Here is a 23,001-nt window from a genome sequence, read left to right as displayed (position 1 = left end):
CTGTAGACTGTCAAAATACTTTCCATATATGCGAGAGAGGCATTTGAGGCTTATAGATCGGCAAGTGCAGGGAATGGAGGGATCTGGATCATGTGCAGGCAGATGAGATTAGTTTAACTTGGCAGCATGTTGGGCTGGGACATTATGGGCCAAAGGGCCTGTTCTTGTGCCCCACTGCTCTCTGTTCTACGTTCTATGTTCTTTCTCTAATCTGATGTAATGAAAAAAATGAAAGTATATTTTTACAATAATTAAGGAGATGAGGAGGAATTTCATTAGTCAGAGGGTGGTGAATCTGTGGAATTCATTGCCACAGAAGGCTGTGGAGGCCAAGTCAATGAATATTTTTAAAGCAGAGATAGATATATTCTTGATGATTATGGGTGTCAGGGGTTATGGGGAGAAGGCAGGAGAATGGGGTTGGGAAGTTAGCCATGATTGACTTGATGGGCCAAATGGCCTAACTCTGCTCCTATCACTTATGAACTTAAGAGTAAGAGTATATGGCAGCTCCTCTGGGAAGTATGACTGGGAGTGATACTGTGGTCATTTGGAAAAAATAATTCAGATTTATGAAACACCAAAAATTAAAAAAAATGTAATCAGTAATAATGGCCAGTGGCCACATATCAGATTGTTTGATGGTTCCTTGCAACCTGCCAGCGAGATTTAAAGATGGAAATCTGCTCTCCTTATTTATTCTGGGACTATCTTTTCTAGTGGGGTGATTTTTAAAAGAGGAAACGATTAAGGTGATATTGGCTCCCAATATCACCTTAAGAAGTTAGACACAAAATGCTGGAGTAACTCGGTGGGCCAGGCATCCTCTCTGGAGAGAAGGAATGGGTGATGTTTCGGGTCGAGAGTCTGAAGAAAGGTCTCGACCCGAAATGTCATCCATTCTCGCCTGTCCTTGCTGAGTTACTCCAACATTTTGTGTCTATCTTTGGTTTAAACCAGCATCTGCAGTTCCTTCCTAAAAAATTAAGCAGAATTGGCCCACACTTGCTGGAGTTCAGAGGAATGAAAATTCATTTCGTTGCCTCAACTTTTTTGCAATCTCTTACCTTGCCGGAGATGCGATTTTTTTTCTGGATCTTAACTCTGATCGCTCTGCGGCCTAACATCATGGAGCTGGCGGCCTTGCTCGAAACTGACTTTGAGCCCCACCGCGGGGCCCTGGACTTACCATCGGAGCCGATCCCTTGCCTGGGATCGATGCACCAACCGCGGCCTGCGGAATTTATCATCGAGGAGCTCACAGTCTCGGGTAGAGACTGGTGTCGGGAAGCTTCAAGCCGCTGGAGGTTCGACCAGCCCCGACCCGGGTGTCCGATCGTCCGGCGCGGGGGAGCTGAAAATCCCCCGATGCGGGAGCTTGATCGCCCCGATGCGGAGGGCTCGACAGCCGGTTGTCGGAGCCAATATCACCTTGACAACGGAAGGTTCAAGTGCCCCGACTGCGGGAGACAAATAAGGGAAGAAGATTTAACTTTTTTCACCTTCAAATGTGGAGGAGTCGCTGTGGTGGATGTTTATGTTAAACATTTATTTGTGTGTCTGTATTGGTATTACTGTATGACAATCTGAGTTTCACTGTACCTTAATTGGATCAGACCTTGAAACTTGAATCTATAAGATTATGAGGCAGCTGGACGTAGTAGATATAGTGAGAATTCTCAGCTATCACTTAATTCTACTTAGGAACTCCTTCTTCAAGATGATCTTTGATATTCTCCATTCGAAGAGATCTATAGATTGATTGATTGAAAGATACAATGTCCAGTAAATGTTTCCACCACTATGCACAAGAAGCAGAAGATGAGCAAGACGCCATTGTTTGCAGATGCCGAGAAGTGTGTTCAGCTCTGGCTGAACAATTTCTAATCTTGTGATTATGGACTCGACAAGAAGCAGGGCAGCACAGTGGTGCAGCTGGTGGAATTGCTGCCTCACAGCTCCAGAGATCCGGGTTCGATCATTCTGACTGCACTCACACTGGGGCATCGACCCAAAGCATTATGCCTCCATTATAATGGACAATCATTTTAATCTACAAACCCGCACGTGGGTTGGTAGATGTGGGAGGAAACTGGCGCTCTGGAAAGAACCCGAGTGGTCATATGGAGCACGTACACACACACACAACACCTGAGGTCAGGATCGAACCCGGATCTCTGGTGCTGTGAGGCAGCAATTCTACCAGCTGCGCCACTGTGCTGCCCTGCTTCTTATCGAGTCCACATCACAGGGATAGAAATTGTTCAGCCAGATGCTGAGTTGAAATGAAAAATCACTGACTGCACTCATACTAGGGCATCGACCCAAGGCATTATGTCTCCAACATTAGGTCATAACGTCAGAAGGAATAGGAGTAGAAATAGGCCATTTGGCCCATCAAGTCTATTCCGCCATTCAATCATGGCTGATCTATCTCTCCCTCCTAACCCCATTCTCCTGCCTTCTCCCCACAACCTCTGACACCTGTCGAGGCTGCGTTTCCTGCTAGAGTGTTTCTGATCCAGAATAACTGTTTGTTTCAAGGCTGAGATGATTGAAATATGGGAGGGATTCCAGTGACGGGAACGGAGGTTATGTTGATGAGGAAGGATGGTGGTGCAGATATTAACAATCCCATCATCCAAGGTCTCATTAAAATGGCGGAGTCCACCTGACGTCCTCCTACTCATTTAGCTCCAATGTTGGTGATGGAAGCTTGCAATCCATGCAGGTTTCCCCAGCCCGCAATGTGCCATCCATGCTGGTCTTGCCATGAATTGCAAGACTTCGGAAGACTGCGTATGTACATACATAAATAAACACATACATACACACCCAGAAAATATCCTGAACAAAACTAGTGCAAAAAGACCAACCCAATGCCCCAAAGTCTATAAAGTTCACAGCACGTTTGGAGCTTATTGTGTTTAATAGCCTGATGGCTGTAGGGAAGAAGCTGTTCCTGAACCTGGATGTGAAATGGAGAGTGAAAGGAAAATCCTTGACTTGCTATCGTGAAAAGAACCAAGACTAGGAGCGAGATGTCACTTGTACGTCACCCTGTCACCCCCCCCCCCCCCCCCCCCTTTATAACAAACAGTGGTGTTTCACTGACTAACAGAATTCTCAGGATAACTGCAAATGTGCTGATGATAGAAATGTGCAGCTTTCTGCAGCTACGAAAATTACCACCTGCTCTGGAAGATGCAGCTGAAAAAAAAAGCTTGCTCACGTAACCTTGAGCTACGAGGCTCGAAGGTAGTTTTCTGTTTTATTTTTAGGCAAAGCACAAAGCACTGGAGGAACTCAACAGGTCAGGCAGCATCTGTGGGGGGAATGGACAGATAACGTTTCGGGTCGGGACCCTTCTTCACACTGATTCTGTTTTGTTTTTACCTTTTATACGTAAATCCAAAATTCGTCTTCTTAGGCTCCCTTCGGTCATGGCTGGCCATGGGTGTCTCCAGGGTGCTATTCCCTATATGGAGGACGCCTGTGCGTGACTTTGTTTAACGTGGGGAGACTGGTGCACAGACAGCCACCCCACGGTCCTTAACAGATCTGGGTCGGGATCCAGTGGCGTGGAGTCCAAGACGATCGGAGACCCTTTTCTGCTGCAGCCTTCTTCCGCCTTCCCAGCTGTTGTGATGCTCCACTAAAGTCAGCCATCATCCTCCGCCTGTTCCACCGTTGAGGTCTTGGTTGGATTGCTCTTTGTCGGAGACTTCCCCCTCGACCTTACCACCATGGGTGGCCCTACCAGGAGCACAGCTCCAGACGGCATCGCTCTCAGGATTTCAGGTCCACACAAGCTTCTCCACCACGACAAGGTGACAATCCACGGACAAGGTGACAGTCCACGGAAATCCAAAATTAAATCTTGGAAATATGCATAAAAATGGCATTGCAAAAATAAAGACAGACTAAGCTAGTTTTAGTTTAGTTTATGATTGACATGTGCACCGTGATACAGTGAAAAACGTTTTTGTTGCGTGCTATCCAGTCAGTGAAAAGACTATACATACATGATTTCAATGAAACTGCCTACAGTGTCCAGATACAGGATAAAGGGCATAACATTTAGTGCAAGATAATGTCCAGTAAAGTCCAATTATGAAAGTAAATGCTATTGTTGAAATAAAGATCTAAAAGAGTTGAGTGATTGTAATGAATGATGGCAGATCTACTTCTGGGACCAGCATGCAAAGAGTCACCTGGCTTTGTTGCCATCTTGGATACTATCTAATGGTTGGGTAGAAAACTTAGTCTTAGTTTAGTTTAGTTTAGAGGTACAGTGCAGAAACAGGCCCTTCGGCCCACCAAGTCCGCACCGACCAACGATCCCCGCATACTAACACTATTCTATTTACATTTACACCAAGCCAATTAACCTACATCCTCGTACTTCTTTGGAGTGTGAGTGGAAACCGAAGACCTCGGAGAAAACCCACGCAGGTGACAGGGAGGATGTACAAACTCCGTACAGACAGCACCTGTAGTTGGGATCGAACCCGGGTCTCTGGCGCTGACATGCGCTGTAAAGCAGCAACTCTACCGCTGCGCCACCGCCTCCTGAAATATTAATGTCCTGCAGAGATCTAGTTTGTAGCTCCAGGGGATTTTTACAACCTTACCTTTCAAAGATACTTTGGTTCAGTAGGGATATTGAAGTTAAAAAAATGATAGCGATTTATATAATGTGGTAAATGCTGCTGAGCTGAGGTAAACGGAATGGGAGGACATACGTACCGAGGTCTTCGCATTCCTCTGACAATCCCCTGCTGGGAAGCAGCTGTTCCAGGTGGCCCAGCCACTGTGAGGACTCTCCCGACACCGGGGCAACTCCACCCGGCCAGAACGGCCAGGAACATCGGGCCTCCGTGGAGGCAATAGCGGTGGCCTCAATAGGCCTGACTTCTGGGAGAACTGGGGTTGGGGACTGGACTTTGGGATGATTTTTCTGTGTGTAGTTACTATGTTAGTCTGTGTCCAAGATGGCTGTCGGAAGAGAGAGTGGACACTGGCGCGCTTTAGCTGCCGCTGCTCTCTCTTCACATTGTGTTTTTTGATTTTTGTTGTGTCTTTGGAGCGATTTCTATCTTTAATTTGTATATTGATGATGTCCTTATTATTTATTTTTCTCCGACTTTTTTTCTCTTCTGTTAATCTTTGTAAGATGTCCTTGAGATTTGAAAGGCGCCCGAAAATAAAATTTATTATTATTATTATTATACGTATTACGTCTCAAGCAGAAACGACAATCTATACCAGATGTATCAATTGGTTAGCATCTGTGCTTCACATTCTGTATTATATATAATCAGTGGAGAATAGAAGCAGGTGAATGTTAAATAGATAACACATGGACCATCTTAGTGAGCAGAAGATACCAAGAAATGAGGGAAGTACTTGTTCAGTTTACCTCTCCCACAAAGAACTGGGTGGCACAGTGACGCAACGATAGAGTTGCTGCCTTACAGTGCCAGAGACCAGGGTTTGATCCTGCAAAGAGTAGTGCGTTTGGCCGAACGCACTATGGGAACTGCACTCGCCACCCCCTGCAGGGCCTATACACCAGGAGGTGCAGATCCAGAGCCAGCAACATTATGGGGGACCCCTTCCACCCCAGTAACGGACTGTTCCAGCTGCTACGGTCAGGCAAACGCCTCCGCTGTCATGCTGTGGAAACAGAGAGGATGAGACGTGATTCTTCCCACAGGCCATCAGGACTGTAAACTCTTATCTCACCAGGGACTAATTTACTGTACCAATTTACTGTTGTGTTGTGTCTTTTTAAAATTGTTTTTTTTCTAACATCTAAATACTGATTCCGTTCTATTCTGTTCTGTAGTTTTTGCACAATCCGCAGGCATTGCCACTTTCATTTCACTGCACATCTCGTATGTGTATGTGACAAATAAAGTTGACTTGACTTGACTTGGCTACGGGTACCATCTGAACGGAGTTTGTATGTTCTCACCGTGACCTGCGTGGGATTTCTCCGGGTTCACCGGTTTCCTCCCACACTCCAAAGATGTACAGGTTTGCAGGTCAATTGGCGTGGTATAATTGTGAATTGTCCCTAAAGTGTGTAGGATGGTGTTAGTGTGCAAGGATTACTGGTCGGAGTGGACTCGGTGGGCCGAAAGGCCTGTTTCCGTGCTGTATCTCTAAACTAAACTAAACTTTAGACTATTGAAGGGCTAATTGCTTGGACACTCATAGTGCGACAGAGGAACTATAGGCTAACCATGTGGCAAGGGTGGCAGGGAACTAAATACCTACGGTAGTTATAGAATCTGCGGGAATGATAAGGATCTGGGATGTTTTTCGAACAAATCTGTCCTTAGAAGTTGCCATATTTACGAGAGTGAATTCAAACTGCTGATCCTTTATGTAAAGAAGCAACATCAGAGGGTTCTGAGATTTTTCTCAGAGGTTTTCTCAGCTGAACTTCTCTAAAGGTTAAAGGAGCCATTCTTCATTCCTGTCGAGGCCATCATTAGATATTTTTAAGGCAAAGATTGATATATTCTCGATTAGTACGGGTGTCAGGGGCTATGGGGCAAAGGCAGGAGAATGGGGTTGAGAGGGAAAGGTAGATCAGCTATGATTGAATGGCGGAGTAGACTTGATGCACCGAATGTCCTAATTTTGCTCGTAGAACTTGTGAACTTTGTCCTGGCCTTCCCCTCTCTCAGCTTTCATCCCCCGTCCCCACCCCAGAATCGGTCTGACGAGGGGTCTTGACTCGAAATGTACGTATCCATGTTCTTCGAAGAAGCTGCCTGACCTGCAAAGCTACTCGAGCATTTTGTGTCCTCCTCTGGTAACAGTGGATGACTGATATGTAATCGACTCTGCTCTGACTGGCTGTAGTATTTTCACCACATGCTACGCCTTGCTTGAGTGTAGATGCCATGTGTAAATGTTGACTTTCTTGTCCCCAATTCCACTCAGTTCCACTTATGAATTTGGTGCTGAAAATGTTTTTCTTTGTTAGGTGTTGGAAGAACTCAGGATGTCAGGGTCAACGTCTTCTTACGACCATCTCGTGAAGCAAGTCGAGGCACTTAGGAAAGAGAACTCTCACCTTCGGAGAGAGCTGGAGGACAACTCCAGCCATCTGACTAAGCTGGAGACCGAGACGTCGGACATGAAGGTGAGGAATTGGCTAATAGGTCCCTTGGTGATCTTAAGGTGTTTAATCAAAACAGACACTAAATAGCTAGATCTGTTGATAGAGTTATAGACACACAGTGTGGAAACTAGTGCCTTGACCCAACTTGTCGGCGCTGATCATCATGTCCCATTTACACTAGTCCGACCGACCCGCGTATGGCCCATATCCCTCTATACTTATTCTATCCATGCACCTGTATAAATGTTTCTTAAACATTGCGATAGCACCTGCCTCAACTACCTCCTCCGGCAGCTCATTCCATCCACCACCCACCCTGTCTGTAAAAAAGTCACCCTTTCATGTTCCTATTAAATCTTTCAATCCTCACCTTAAACCTACGTCCTCTAATTCTTGATTCCCCTACTCTAGGTAAAAGACTGTGCGAAAATTACCCGATGTATCCCTCTCGTGATCTTATACATCTCTATAAGATCGCCCCTCATCCTCCCAGCTCTCCAAGGAATATAGTCCTAGCCTGCTCAACCTCTCCCTACAGCTCAGGCCCTCGTGAATCTCCTTTGCGCCCTTTCCAGCTTGACAACATCTTTCCTATAACATGGCGCTCAAAGCTGAGCACAATATTCTAAATGTGGTCTTGCCATCGTTTTATATATCACTGCAACATGACCTCCCAACTTCCATACTCAATACACTAACCAGCGAAGGCCAAAGTGCCGAAAGCCTTTTTGACCACTCTGTCTGCCCGCGAGGCCACGGTCAAGTATATCGTCGGAACAAATTGCGTGTTTAATAGAAAATTGCCCAGGTAATGATTGCACTGAAGTGAAATGCAGAGGAAACCAGACACACAGTTTCAGTATTCTCAGGATTTACCGTGCAATCTGGCTGAAAGTCACGTAACCAAGAATTTTCACGTTGTTATTTAATTTAATATAGTCTTGGGAGTTTAAGGAGGCATTTGCATTCTGTTCTGGTATTAAAGCACAATGTTTTTTACATGGCCGTTGAATGACATTATTATTCACAACAGATGAGCAGCAAGATTTGTACATTTTGATGCGACTCGACAATTTGTTTTGCTCCAGTTGCCACCGCTTCCTTTCCTTCCTGTAGCTGTCAACTACCTCCCTGGCTAAGCTTTCAAAAATTATTATGCCGTACAGCCTGCTCTGAGCGTTTTCTTTACTTATCTTGTTACCTGGCACTTGCATCTCTTGTAGGAGACTGCTCTACAGATGAGGAGGTTGGTGAGGCTGCATTTGGAGCATTGCGTACAGTTTACTTTTGTTTGGTTTAGAGATATAGCATGGAAACGGGCCCTTCGGCCCACTGAGTCCGTGCCAACCAGCAATCCCCGCACACTAACAAAATTCTATACACATTAAGAACAATTTACAATGTTACCAAGCCAATTAACCTGCAAACCTGTACATGTTTGGAGTGTGGGAGGAAATCGAAGCATCCAGAGAAAACCCACACAAGAGTCAGGCAGCAGCTCTGGAGAGCATGCATAGGTGATGTTTTAGTAAGCTGGAGTAAGTGTATATAAAGGTGTATAAGATCATGAGATGAATAAGTAGGGCAAATGCACAGTTTTACCCAGTGTAGGGGAATCAAGACCCAGAAGTCATAGGTTTCAGGTGAGGGGACAAAGGATCATTAAGAACCTGAGGGTCAACTTTTTTTACACAAAGGATGGTAGGTATTTGGAGAGAGCTGCCAGGGGAAGTAGTCAGAATCATCTAGCCAGGTTCATGGATAGGTTAGGTTTAGAGGGATATGGGCCATAAGCATTTAAGAATTTGTTTAAGAAGGAACTGCAGATGCTGGAAAATCAAAGGTACACAAAAATGCTGGAGAAACTCAGCGGGTGCAGCAGCATCTATGGAGCGAAGGAAATAGGCAACGTTTCGGGCCAAAACTCTTCTTCAGGCCATAAGCAGGCAGGTGGGACTAGTGTAGATGGGGGATGTTGGGCAGCATGGGAGAGTTGGGCCGAATGGCCTGTTTCCATGCTGTACGATTCCATGTCTCTACCAGCCATGATCACATTGAATGGTAGGCCAGGCGTATAGGGCCTCAATGCCATTCTTGCTATTTTCTCGTCTTCTTGTGTTCTTGAGAGACAACTCAGTGTGGCACAGTGATGCAGCAGGTAGTGCTATTGCCTCACAGGCCCAGAGACTCTGGTGCAATCCTAACCTCGGGTGCTGCCTGTGTAAAGTTTGCACGTTCCTCCTTGTGACCGCATGGGCTTCCTCCAGGTTCTCCGGATCCCTCCCTTATCCCAAAGGTCTGTAGGTTAACGTGTGTAGGCAGTGGATGGGAAGGTGGGATAACAGAGCTAATGTGAAGAGGTGATCGATGGTCGGAGTGGACCTGGTGAGCCAAAGGGCTTGTTTCCATGCTGCATATCTAAATTCCAGGGCAGCATGGTGGCGCAGCATAGAGTTGCTGCCTTACTGCACCAGAGACCCGGGTTCAATCCTGACCACGGGCGCTGTCTATATGGAGTTTGTACGTTCTCCCCGTGACTGCATGGGTTTTTCTCGGGTGCTACGGTTTCCTCCCACACTCCAAAGATATAGAGGTCTGTAGGTTCATTGGCTTTGTAAAATTGTAAATTGTCCCTGGTATGTGCAGGACAGTGTTGACATGGGGGATCGCTGGTCGGCACGGACCCGGTGGGCCGAAGGGCCTGTTTCCACGCTGTATCTGTACACTAAACTAAACTAAACTAAACCGTGTGATACGAGGAAAGTAGACCGGAGAGTTAAATAAAATACAGGCTGTCAGCAACTTCATCCTGATCTCTAGGTAGCTTGTAAAGTGGGTTTCTGGAAGGGCACCATCTGATTTATATTACATGCCGCTGCAGAGATGGAAACTCTTGCTAACACAAATGGCACATAATTGAGCCATTACTTTCTCATTTTTCTGCCTGTGGAGTGTAGGCAAACAGCCATTACCTTGCCCTGACATTAAATGAGTTCTGAAGCTGAACAAGATTTGTTTTTCTGCCAATGTCAAATAGAAACTCAGAGGCAGTACAGTGGCACGGCTGGTAGAGCTGCTGCCTCCCAGCGCCAGAGACCCAGATTGTATTCTGACCTTGAGTGCTGTCTGTGTGGAGTTTGCACGTTCTACCTTTGACAGCAGGGGTTTCCTCCGAGTGCTCCGGTTTCCTCCCACATCCTGAAGATGTGTGGGTTTGTAGGTGAATTGGCCTCTGTACATTCCCCCGGCATGCAGGGTGAGGATGAGAAAGTGGGAAAACAAGCAACCAGTGATCGATGGCTGGTGCGGAATTGGTGTCCAAAGGGCCTGTTTCCTTGCCGTATCTCTAAACTAAACTAAACCAAATGTCAAGGACCCCTCTCTCCCTCTTCCTCTCCCTTTCTCTCTCTCCCTCTCCCTCTCACCCTCCCTCCCTCTCCTTTCTTCTTTATCTCCCTCTCTCCTTCCCTCTCTCCCCTTCCCCTTCCCTCTCCCTCAATACCTCTCCCTCTCCCACCCCCTCTCTCCCTACTTTCCCCTGTCTCTCTCTCTTTCTTTCCCTCTTCCACTCTTTCTCTCGCTCTGCCCCTCCCACTCCCCCATCCCCCTCTCCCCCTCCCCTCCCCCTCTCCCCCTCTCCCTCGAAATCCAGTATTAAGGCAGTTAGCCTTTCAGCGTATAAAATAGTATGTGGTTCGATGATAGACATTGAGGAAGAGTGTTACCTGTCTACCAACTTGATTCATTCTTAATTGTAATTAGTCAAGGCAAGTCAAGAGTGTTTAATTGTCATAGGTACTGACAATGGAACAATTAAATTCCTATTAGCAGCTGTATTATAGGCTTGTAAACACAATATTCACAGATTACATAATAATCAACCGTAAATTATTAATCCCTACTAGGGCATAAAAACCCGGTCCTTCGTGCAATCAAAGAGAATCCATAAGTCATCGTTTAGTTGGTGTTTTGTAGTGATGGTTGTTGGGATGAAGCTGTTCTTGAACCTGGTGACCACAGTTTACAGGCTCCTGTACCTTTCTCCCGATGGTATGGGTGAAATAAGAGTATGGTCAGGGTGGGCCTTAGCCTTTTTGAGGCAGCGCCTGCTTTAGTTTTAGTGGAGAACGTAGAGTCCACGCCGACCAGCGATCACCCCGTACACTAGCGCTATTCTACGCACTGGGGACAACTTACAATTTTTAGCGAAGCCAATTAACCTACAAACCTGTACGTCCTTGGAGTGCGGAAGGAAACCGGAGCACCCGGACAAAAACCACGCGGTCACGGGGAGAACGTGCAAACTTCGTACAGACGGCACCCGTGGTCAGGATCGAACCGGGGTCTCTGGCGCTGTAAGGCAGCAACTCTACCGCTGCGCCACCGTGCCGCCCCAGCCGTCCTATAGACCCATTCAACAGTAGGGAGGTTGATACTCGTGGAAGGAACTGCAGATGCTGGTTTAAATTGAAGAAAGTCTCAAAATGCTGGAGTAACTCAGCGGGACAGGCAGCATCTCTGAAGAGACGGAATGGGTGACGTTTCAGGTTGATACTAGTTAATACTAGTGATGGATCGGGCAGTGTCCAAGCCAATTCATGCTGACTTGGCTAGTATAGCCCTATCCCAATATAAGGCCAAGCCTTTATTGGCTTCAGTAAGGAACTGTATTGTTCCGCTGAATGCCAATTACCAAAGTCAATCTTCTGCTCCCATGTTGCAGGATTTACAGTCCTTCCAATTCACCATCTCAGGCATTGCTCAGCTCGCATCTGTGGGAATTTCTATTTACGCTTGCAGGACAGTTGCCGGGATGTCTAACCGTTGCCATGGATTCCCTCCGTTCCCTCACCCCTGCAGCAAAAAAACAATGTCTTGTTGCACGAAGATTCACTGCTGCGTTTGCAAGTTTCTGTGCCATCAGGAGATTGATTCCCTGCGAGGCCAGTGTGGCAAATATTTACGAGTGTGTTGGCTTGTTTTCACAACACTGTAATCATCCTTAGATTAATGGCTTCTGTGGGGCAAAAAGACAGCATCGCAGGATCTGCATTACCTGACTGTTGGGGTGGGAGATTGCAACCTACACATGGTTCGTCCTGTTTCAGCGAATGCAATCAACTTGGCGTGTGCAATCAAATAAGATCAAATGGAACAAGTAGTCCTACAACTTTAGGACTGGTAAGATTCGGGAGTAATGGAGATTTTAGTTTTAGTTTTAGATTTAGTTTTTGAGATACAGCGTGGAGATGGGTCCTGCGGCCCGCTTAGTCCGTGCAGACCAGCAATCACCCCGTACACTACTGCTATCCTGCACACTGGGGACAATTTACAGCAACCAATTAGTCTACAAACCTGCACATCTTTGGTGTGTGGGAGAAAACCAGAGCACCCGGAGAAAACCCACGTGGTCACAGAGAGAACGTGCAAGCTCCACACAGACAGCACCCGCAGTAAAAGCACTGAATAAAACCATCTTTCATTCTCCTAGTCTCCAGAGCGTAATAAGCCCCAGTGTGCATATTCTTTCCTCATAGCTCTTGTAAAGAAGTCTCACCAACACATCGTGTCTTTACTAATAGTTTATTGATAGTTCACAAGCATTGCTGTTCTAGCTGTACGTGGTCTGTCACTGGAGCTAGAGAGAGAGAACTATGGGTGGGGAGGTTGCAATTATACATCTAATAAGGGGAGTGGTTAGTAATGGTGAGGTCACTATGTTAAAGGTACATGCACTAGTCATCTACAGCTCTATACTCCATCTGAGGCCGTAAGACATTTGGATGTGTACATGGATAGGAAAGGTTTAGAAAGTTATGGGGCAAATGCGGGCAACTGGGACAACTGTAGATGGGGCATCATGGTCAGCATGGGCAAGTTGGGCCGAAGGGCTTGCTTCTGTGCTGTATGACTCGGCACAGTGATAGAACTGCTGCTTCACTGGGCCAGAGAACTGGGTTTGATCCTGACTACATATGCTGTAAGTGCAGAGTTTGCACGTTCTCCCTGTGGCCGCGTGGGTTTTCTCCAGGCGCTCTGGTTTCCTCCCACATTCCAAAGACATGCAGATTGTAGGTTAATTGATTTCTGCCACCAGTATGTAGGATGGAAAAGTGGGATAACATAGAATAGTGCACAGGTGATCGAAGTTTCGAATTTGGGCTGATGGGCTTGTTTCCATGCTGTATCTTTAATCGACTTAACCTGACTCTATGACACTATGGCAGACACCATTTGCAAGGATGTTGCCAGGTTCCAAGCCCTGAGCTAAAGGGAGCGGTTAAGCAGGCTGGTAGTCTATTATTTGGAGCGCAGGAGGATGAGAGATGATCTTATAGAGGTGCACAAGATCATGGGAGGAATAGATCGGCTAAACGCACAGAGTTGGGGAATCGAGAATCAGACGACATAGATTTAAGGTGAGGGGGAAAGATTTAGTGGGAACTGAGGTGTAACATTTTAACACAAAGGGTGGTTGGTGCCTGGAATGAGCTCCCAGAGGAAGTAGTTGAGGCAGGTACTATTGCAACATTCAAGAAACATTTACACAGGTACATGGATAGGACAGATGCAGAGGGATATGGGCCAACGCAAAGGCAGATAAGACTAGTGTAGCTGGGGGAAGGTCGGCATGGGCACATTTGGCCGAATGGCCTGTTTCTAGGCTGTATACCTCTATATATTATTTTACCATTCAAATCACAGCTTGGACATCTCGGGAGCTCTGTTAACTAAATTTGAAAATTAAAAACGAGGTATCGATAAATATATCCAAGGATATGTCAGTTTGCCAAGAATGTCCATTTGGTTGATTAACATCCTTTACGGAAAGGGTTAATTGTGATTGGTAACCACAGTCATGGGGTTAATACTCTGGAATAACCTTGCGGGCTTTCAGTTCAAGGGTATTTAAGGATGGATAATTAATGCAAATGATACGTACCCTATGAATATCTTTTAAAAAAAAAGAGATTTTTAAGTTGACTCATCCATGGAGACTAATGAAAAAGACCCCTGCTATGAATGTCGACCTTTCCCTGAGAATCTGTTATAAATATGGTGTTGCCGCCGGGTTCCGGTGAATTTTACTAATCGTTTTCACTACAACGATCTTTAGTGTGCATTTAATTTTGCGAAACTTTGCCATTGAATTGCCTTTACAAATGTACCATATTTAACATCAAAGCAATGTCATTAAGATATGATTTCAATGTTGAGGTGCAGCTAATGTCACAGACTATCTTTATTAATGCATGCCCACATGCCTTAAGGGTGCCAATATGTTCATATCCTCATTCAACAACCTTTCTCCAACCTTGTAACACCCATGTGAATAAACCACACATGAGGCTTGCACAATTGAGCAAGCACCTGCTTTGGGGGGGAAGAAAATTGAAGACATTACTCATGTGGCCAACAAAATTGAACTCTGAATCTCAGTTCAATTCTTGGCAGCGTTCTTCTGCGTAAATCAGCAGAATTCTAGGAACAGTGCGTAGAAGTCACAGTGGCAGAGTCAGCACTCCTTCAAGCATCATATTTGAGAGTGTCACCCACTTTGTTCATAAACAGGAGTTATTTTTTTTGTTCGGGGGAAATCATTTCCAAAGGCGGGCGACTCTGGAGCACGTAGATAAAGGATTTTGATAATGGGCAAAACGAACAAAATTCCAGGTGAGAACGGTTTTCTTCAATGCAGTAAGGTTTTTCTGATCTAGAAAGAAAGATTCTGTCAAGAGAAAGGGGACTGGTGTTCAGCAGGGTCTCCTGGAGGTGGCTGCAAGGTAGAGCATTGACACAAAATACATTGCTTCACTTGTATCTCCTAAACTCATGACCTCTGCCATGAAGATGGGCAAGGCAGCAAGCACTTGGAAGCATCAATGGTTCAATGATACTTTGTTGTCACATGTGTCTAGGTACAGTGAAATGCGTTGTTTGGCGTACAGCTCGGTAAAACCAGTCAGCGGACCTCACCTAGGCAGTGCACAAGTGTCACCACGTTTTGGCTACGATAAAGTTTCTACAGTTCACCGAACTGTTCTACCTACTGCCTGCCTGCCGCTGCACATGGCAGCAGCCCCCCCCCCCCCCCCCCCCCCCCCCCCCCCCCCCCCACCCCACCACCAGCTCCAAGTTTGTTCTCAGCTTCAATTCAGTGGCTTCCCCCTTCGTTCTCAGGGCTTCCGCCCCCCCCTCCCTCCCCCCCGCCCCCCTCCTCAAAACGAGACCATGAATTTCCTAAGACATTATATATCGTAACTGGGTCAGTAACCTGTGAGATGACCAAGGGGCAGGATCAACCTCCGTAGTTTAGTTTAGTCTAGAGATACTGAGGCTCTTTGGCCCATCAAGTCCTTACCGACCAGCAATCCCCATACACCATCCTACACACACGAGGGACAATTTACAATTTTACCAAAACCAATTAACCTACAAACCTGTACATGTTTGGAGTGTGGGAGGAGACCGGAGCACCCAGAGAAAGCCCACGCAGGTCACAAGGAGAACGTACAAACTCCATACAGACAGGGTTGAACCCGGGCCTCTGGCGCTGTGAGGCAGCAGCTCTACCGCTCCGCCACTGTGATGCCCTGTTTTGTTTCTTATTTGATTCTGCTCTCCATGGATTGAATACTGCGCCTGACTCTGTGCCTTCCGTAACCACTTTACTCATCGATCAATGAGAATGTGCTCGCTGGTGCATTAGTGCTCATCCCTTAATCAATGCTTCAAAACACGGCTCACATGGCTCCACCATTTGTAACCTTTTGCTGGTTTACTGGATAACAATATTAACTACCTCTCCAGTGTAATCCAGTTTGGATCACCTTGACTGGGTGGAAAGCAAAGGGCGGCACAGTGGTGGAGTTGCTGACCCAAGCACTAGGGACCCAGGTTGGATCCTGACCATGGGTGCTGTCTGTCCGGAGAGTGTACGTTCTCCCCATGACCGTGTGGGTTTTCTCCGGGTGCCCCGGTTTCCTCCCACACTGGGCTTGAATTGAGTTTGAGTTTAGTTTATTGTCACATGTACCAAGGTACAGTGAAAAACTTTTATTGTGTGCTGATCAGTCAGCAGAAAGACATGATTACAATCGAGCCATCCACAGTGTACAGGAACATGATAAAGGAAATTACATGAATGATGTTTAGTGCAAGATAAGGTCTAGTAACGTCCGATCAAAGATAGTCTGGGAGTCTCCAATGAGGTAGATAGTAGCTCAGGACTGCTCTCTAGTTGTTGGTAGGATGGTTCAGTTGCTTGATAAATGCTTCTGTAAATTGCCCCTAGTGTGTAGGATGAGAAACCGGTATAATATAGAACAAGCATGAACAGGTGATTGTTGGCCGGCTTGTCTCGGTGGGCTGCAAGGCCAGCTTCCAAGCAGAGCAGCATCTCTGGAGAAAAAAGATGAGTGACGTTTCGGGTCGGAACCCTTCTTCAGACTATCATTTGCCAGGCTTTGTCGCACCTTCACCTCTCCTTTCCAGCAGTCTCCCTTCCTCACCTACACCAATCAGTCAGAAGAAGTTCCCAACCTGAAATATCACCAGCCCATTCGCTCCGCAGATGCTGCCTGGCCCATTGAGTTCTTCCGGCACTTTGTGCTTTGCTCAAGGTTCCAGCATTTGCAGTTCCTTGTACCTTCGTAAACTGACCTTTATTTTCTCCACAAACATAATGCTGGTTGGTCTGTCGAGAACTCCCTCTGCACCGGCAGAGATAGCTGCTACTTAATTGGCAAGCCTTGTTGTAACTCTGTAGTCTGAGGAAAGATGTACTTGATATGAGGGGGAATCTCATTGAAACCTATCAAATAGTTTAATTTAGTCTTGTTTATTACCACATGTAATGAGGTACAATGAAAAGCTTTTTATTGTGTGCTATCCAGTCAGCGGAAAGACTACACATGATGGCAATCAAGCTGTCCACAGTGTACAGATACAGGAGAAAGGGAGTACGATTTAGTGCAAGATAAAGTCCAATTAAAAATAGTCCGAGGGTCTCCAATGAGGGAGGTTGCAGCACAGGTCCGCTCTCTAGTTGTTGATCGGATGGTTCAGTTGCCTGTTAACAGCTGGGAAGAAACTGTCTCTGAATCTGCAGGCATGCGCTTTCACACTTCTGTACAACTTGCCTGATGGGAGATGGGAGAAGAAGGAGTGTCCAGGGTGAGACTCATCATTGTTTTTGCAGAATAATGAAAGGCCTTGATAGAGTGGAGGTAGAAAGGATGTTTCCAATAGTGGGAGATACCAGGAGCAGAGGGCACAGCCTCAGAAGAAAAGGACGCACCTTGAGAATGGAGATGAGGAGGAATTTCTTCAGCCAGTGGGTATGGGCAGTTGTGTCCTCATGATATAGTGCATCAGTCACAATCTCACCATCTTATAGTAAGGAGCGTATGCTTGGAAGGTTTTGTGACCTGTCTCTGAGGAAGGCTGCAGAAACGTTGTGAACACGGCCCAGTCCAACACGGGAAGGTTCTGACTACCCGACCAACGAAGGGATTTACAGGAGTCGCTGCCTCAAACGCAGCCAGCATTGTCAGAGATCCACACCACCCTGGCCACACACTCATTTCGTTCTCTGCCATCGGGATGAAGGTACAGCAGCCTGAAAACTGTAACATCCAAGTTCAGGAACAGCTTATTCCCTACAGCCATCAGGCTATTAAACACTACAACCTCCATTAAGCTCTGAACTACTGCACTATAATTGTTGTTTGTTTTTTATGTGTACGTGTGTGCATGTGTGTAAATATAAATTTATATATACATTTATATATACATTAGGGTGATATATTACCTAATCTTCTCAACTCCATTGAGTGTGTGTATATATATATATATATACAGTGGCTTGCAAAAGTATTCATAACCCTTGAACTTTCCCCCATTTTGTCACGTTACAACCACAAACGTAAATGTATTTTATTGGGATTTTATGTGATAGACCAACACAAAGTGGTGCATAATTGTGAAGTGGAAGGAAAATGATGCATGGTTTTCAAATTTTTTTACAAATAAAAAACTGAAAAGTGTGGCGTGCAAAAGTATTCAGCCCCCCCGAGTCAATACTTTGTAGAACCACCTTTCACTGCAATTACAGCTGCAAGTCTTTTGGGGTATGTCTCTACCAGCTTTGCACATCTAGAGACTGAAATTTTTGGCCATTCTTCTTTGCAAAATAGCTCAAGCTCAGTCAGATTGGATGGAGAGCGTCTGTGAACAGTAATTTTCAAGTCTTGCCAGAGATTCTCAATTGGATTTAGGTCTGGACTTTGATTGGGGCATTCTAACACATGAATATGCTTTGATCTAAACCATTCCATTGTAGCTCTGGCTGAATGTTTAGGGTCGTTGTCCTGCTGGAAGGTGAACCTCCGCCCCAGTCTCAAGTCTTTTGCAGACTCTAACAGGTTTTCTTCCAAGATTGCCCTGTATTTGGCTCCATCCATCTTCCCATCAACTCTGACCAGCTTCCCTGTCCCTGCTGAAGAAAAGCATCCCCACAGCATGATGCTGCCACCACCATGTTTCACAGTGGGGATGGTGTGTTCAGGGTGATGTGCAGTGTTAGTTTTCCGCCACACATAGCGTTTTGCATTTAGGCCAAAAACTTCAATTTTGGTCTCATCTGACCAGAACACCTTCCTCCACATGTTTGCTGCGTCCCCCACATGGCTTGTGACAAACTGCAAACGGGACTTCTTATGGCTTTTTTTCAACAATGGCTTTCTTCTTGCCACTCTTCCATAAAGGCCTGATTTGTGGAGTGCACGACTAATAGTTGTCCAGTGGACAGATTCTCCCACCTGAGCTGTGGATCTCTGCAGCTCCTCCAGAGTTACCATGATCAATGCTCTCCTTGCCCGGCCTGTCAGTTTAGGTGGACGGCCATGTCTTGGAAGGTTTGCAGTTGTGCCATACACTTTCCATTTTCGGATGATGGATTGAACGGTGCTCCGTGAGATGTTCAAAGCTTGGGATATTTTTTCATAACCTAACCCTGCTTTAAAATTCTCCACAACATTATCCCTGACCTGTCTGGTGTGTTCCTTGGGCTTCATGATGCTGTTTGTTCACTAATGTTCTCTAACAAACCTCTGAGGCCTTCACAGAACAGCTGTATTTATACTGAGATTAGATTACACACAAGTGGACTCTATTTACTAATTAGGTGACTTCTGAAGGCAATTGGTTGCACTGGGTTTTATTTAGGGGTATCAGAGTAAAGGGGGCTGAATACTTTTGCACGCCACATTTTTCAGTTTTTTATTTGTAAAAAAATTTGAAAACCATGTATCATTTTCATTCCACTTCACAATTATGCGCCACTTTGTGTTGGTCTATCATATAAAATCCCAATAAAATACATTTACGTTAGTGGTTGTAACGTGACAAATTGTGGAAAAGTTCAAAGGGTATGAATACTTTTGCAAGCCACTGTAAATATATATATTATAGTGACAGTCTTCAAGACCTCAAGGTTTTGGCCTCCGATAGTCACTAATTTGCTGACCATGGTTCAGAAGATAATCTTGCACATTCCACGAGCTCTCCACAAGACATTCAAAGCCGTCGAAAGTTGAATATTCCAGAACCAGTCTCTTGACAAATAATTTATTTATTGTAGTACCTGTATTACCAAACAGTAAAATCACTCATGAAAACTTCTTGTATCAGTACATCGTCTTCCAGCATATATACGTTTCAATCATACTCGTTCTTGATCATGCTCGAAAACTATATATTCCCCATGGTCTTCATCGAACTAAACTAAACTACCTGGGAGTCTGCGCCAGAATCCTAGCCATGAACAAGCCCAAGACTACGTATAAATCCCACCCACATAATTACAGGCAGATGAAAAATTAAAGGTGTCCAGATTATAATAAACTTTCTAAGCTAAATGGCTCCTACATCTATATTACTAAAAGTCTGTTCTTGACCGGTTTTGGCCATCTGTGCTGCGATTTCCGAGAGAACGCCACCACCTACAGCCGTCATTGTTGGCCACCTTGCTCAGAGCCCCCCTCCGCCGTATGTGTGCCGAGGATGTTTCCCGTCGATAAAAAATGACAGAGATATTAATGATTTTACAAAATTCCCCATTCTCTCTGCTGCCCCTGCTGGCGGCAGGGGGGAAGGACTATAAAACCAGGAAGTGGTGTGCCTCAATCAGTGTCTGCAAGCTGGAGGAAGGCAGAGGGTCACGTTTCTCAAAGCTGTGAATAACACTGAACACATGTCTACTCAAATGTAAGTGTCCTTAGTGGTTCTAAAACGCTTGCAGACTTTGTCTATTGGTTCTAAAATGTTTGCAAAAAGTATTTATTGGTTCTAAAATATTTGCAAAAAGTGTCTCTTTTGGTTCTACAATGCTTGCAGAATGTGTCTTTTTTTGGTTCTAAAATGTTTTTTTTAGATTCTCTCCCCCCCCCTTTCCTCTCCACTCCCCCCCCTCTCCTCCCCCCCCCTCCCCCCCCCTCCCCCCTCTCCTCCTCCCCCTCTCTCCTCCCCCCCTCTCCTCTACCCCCCCTCACCTCTCCCCCCCTCACCTCTCCCCCCCCTCCTCCTCTCCCCCCCTCCTCTCCCCCCTCTCCTCTCCCCCCTCTCCTCCCCCCCTCCTCTCCTCGTTTCCCCCTCCTCTTGTTTATTTCCTCCCTCCCCTCCCCCCCCCCTCTTCCTCTCTCCCCTCTTTTTCCTCTCCCCTCCATCCCCTCCCCCACCGTTCCTCCCCTAAACCCCCTCCCCTCCACACACCCCTCCCCCTTCCCCCTGCCCCCCCCCCTCCCCCCTCCCTGCTCCCCACCTCTCCCCTCCCCTCTCCAGCACACCCTCTCTCTCCCCCCTCTTTCCCCTCTCTCATCTCTCCCCCCCTCTCTCCTCCCCCCGCCCCCCTTTTCTTTCCTCTCTCCCCTCTCTCCCCCCCCTCCTCCCCTCTCTCCCCCTCCATCCCCTCCCCCACCCTCCCCCCCCTCCCCTAAACCCCCTCCCCCTCCCCTCCACCACCCCCTACCCTCTTCCTCCCCCCCTCCCTTCCCCTCCCTTCCCCACCCTGCTCCCCACCTCACCCCCCTCTCAGCACCCCCTCTATCTCCCCCCTCACCCACCCTCCCCCTTATCCTCCTCTCCCCCACCGCCCTATCCCTCTTGCCCCTCTCTCAGTGTCTCTGTCTCTGTCTCTGCCTCTGCCCTCTCTCTGCCCTCACTCTCTACCCCCGCCCGCCCCCGCCCCCCTCTCTCTCTCTAGATGTGACTGCAAGTTGGGGGCTATGCGTCAGTAGATAGGGTGGTTATGGGGTAAAAGGAGCAAAATAATATTAATGTAATATCAAGGAGGTAATTAGCGTGAGTGCGGGGGGGGGGGATAGTTAGTGTGTGTGTGAAGCTGCGTGCCGCCTCCCCCTCCCCCCCCCCCATAACCGCATGTTGGGGGGAACAGACCCAACGGGTCTGCACTTGGTCTAGTATATATATGCGTGTATGTGTCCACGTGTGAGTATGTGTATATATACACAGCTTAAACATTTTTACTCGTTTATAATATTGTTCACAGTGCACTATGTTTACATATTCGGTTGTGCTGCTGCATGTAGGAATTTCATTGTTCTATCTGGGACATATGACAATAAAACACTCTTGACTTGACGTGACTTGCTTCTTGATATCATTCTCTTATTTTCTCTCAATGACCTGAATAACACCCCCTTGAATCAACTGAATGGTGAAATGGGCTCAAAGGAATTGAATGATTTACCTTCATTATTTTGATTAGGAGCAGTCCGTGACTCTTGGCACTCTGTATATTAATGTTGCTGTCCTAGCTACATTGAATCGGGATAGGGAGAAGTAATTAAATATCACTGTCTCAGCCATGGACAAATGGGGCTATCATTAAATGAATTGGTAAAACAAAAAAAAAAACAACAACTTCAAGAAGAAAATTAATTTGGCCGCTGCAAAACAGGCTGCAGCTTTACTATAAGCTTTTGTTTTTTCCGCCCAATTAAGACATTTTTAACTATGCTGGATTTAGTCACACTATCTAATTAAATCAGCCTAACTGCTCTATCATTTATAACATAATAATAATAATTCTTCACTGAATACAAATGCCTCTTTATAGTATGCAAAAAGATGGGTTTATTTAGCAGAATCTAACAAAAAGCAATGACTGTTTATATACTGTACCTCCAAACACATGGCTATAAACGTAACTAAACCAAAACAATAAAGGAATGGTCAGAATACAACAATATATGTTGATTGGACTGTTAGATTAGAAAATGTGAATGCATATTAATTCCTGCTTTGCTATTTCCTCACTCACTTAACTAATATGCAATTTAGCATTCTTGGCCAATTTTCCTCTTTATTTGTCAGCCATGAGTCAGTGGATGACAGTCCAAATCTCTGAGCCAGAAGACTGTGGCTTAGGTCTCACATCGAAGACTTCAGCATTAATCTTAACTTGACTGTTTAGTATTGAAGTTTAAGTTACTTTAGAGATGCAGCATGGAAACAGGCCATTCGGCCCACCAAGTCAGTGCCGACCAGCGATCACCCTATACACTAGTTCTATCCCACATGTTTCCGACAATTTGGAGATGCTAATTAACCTACAAACTTGTACGTCTTTGGAATGTGGGAGGAAAACGGAGCACCCGGAGAAAACCACACAGTCACAGGGAGATTGTACAAACTCCGTACAGACAGCACCCGTGGTCAGGATCGAACCTGGGTTTCTGGCACTGTAATGCCCCTGTCCCACTTCGGAAACCTGAACGGAAACCTCTGGAGACTTTGCTCCCCACCCAAGGTTTCCGTGCGGTTCCTAGAGGTTTTTG

General features: G+C 46.1%; 1 protein-coding gene across 1 annotated transcript in view; it reads left to right on the top strand.

Annotated features, from left to right (window-relative positions):
- LOC129711350 (adenomatous polyposis coli protein 2-like) overlaps positions 1–23,001 on the top strand; it is a 127,872-nt gene that overhangs the window by 57,591 nt on the left and 47,280 nt on the right. The window contains exon 2 of the mRNA XM_055658951.1: positions 7,004–7,162. Coding sequence (XP_055514926.1) covers positions 7,004–7,162 — 159 coding nt within the window. The remainder of the gene's footprint in view (positions 1–7,003; positions 7,163–23,001) is intronic.

This window comes from Leucoraja erinacea, chromosome 29 (assembly GCF_028641065.1).
Source record: "Leucoraja erinacea ecotype New England chromosome 29, Leri_hhj_1, whole genome shotgun sequence".
NCBI lineage: Eukaryota > Metazoa > Chordata > Chondrichthyes > Rajiformes > Rajidae > Leucoraja > Leucoraja erinaceus.
Note: the sequence above shows the minus strand (reverse complement) of the source record. Positions and strands in the feature narration are given on the sequence as shown.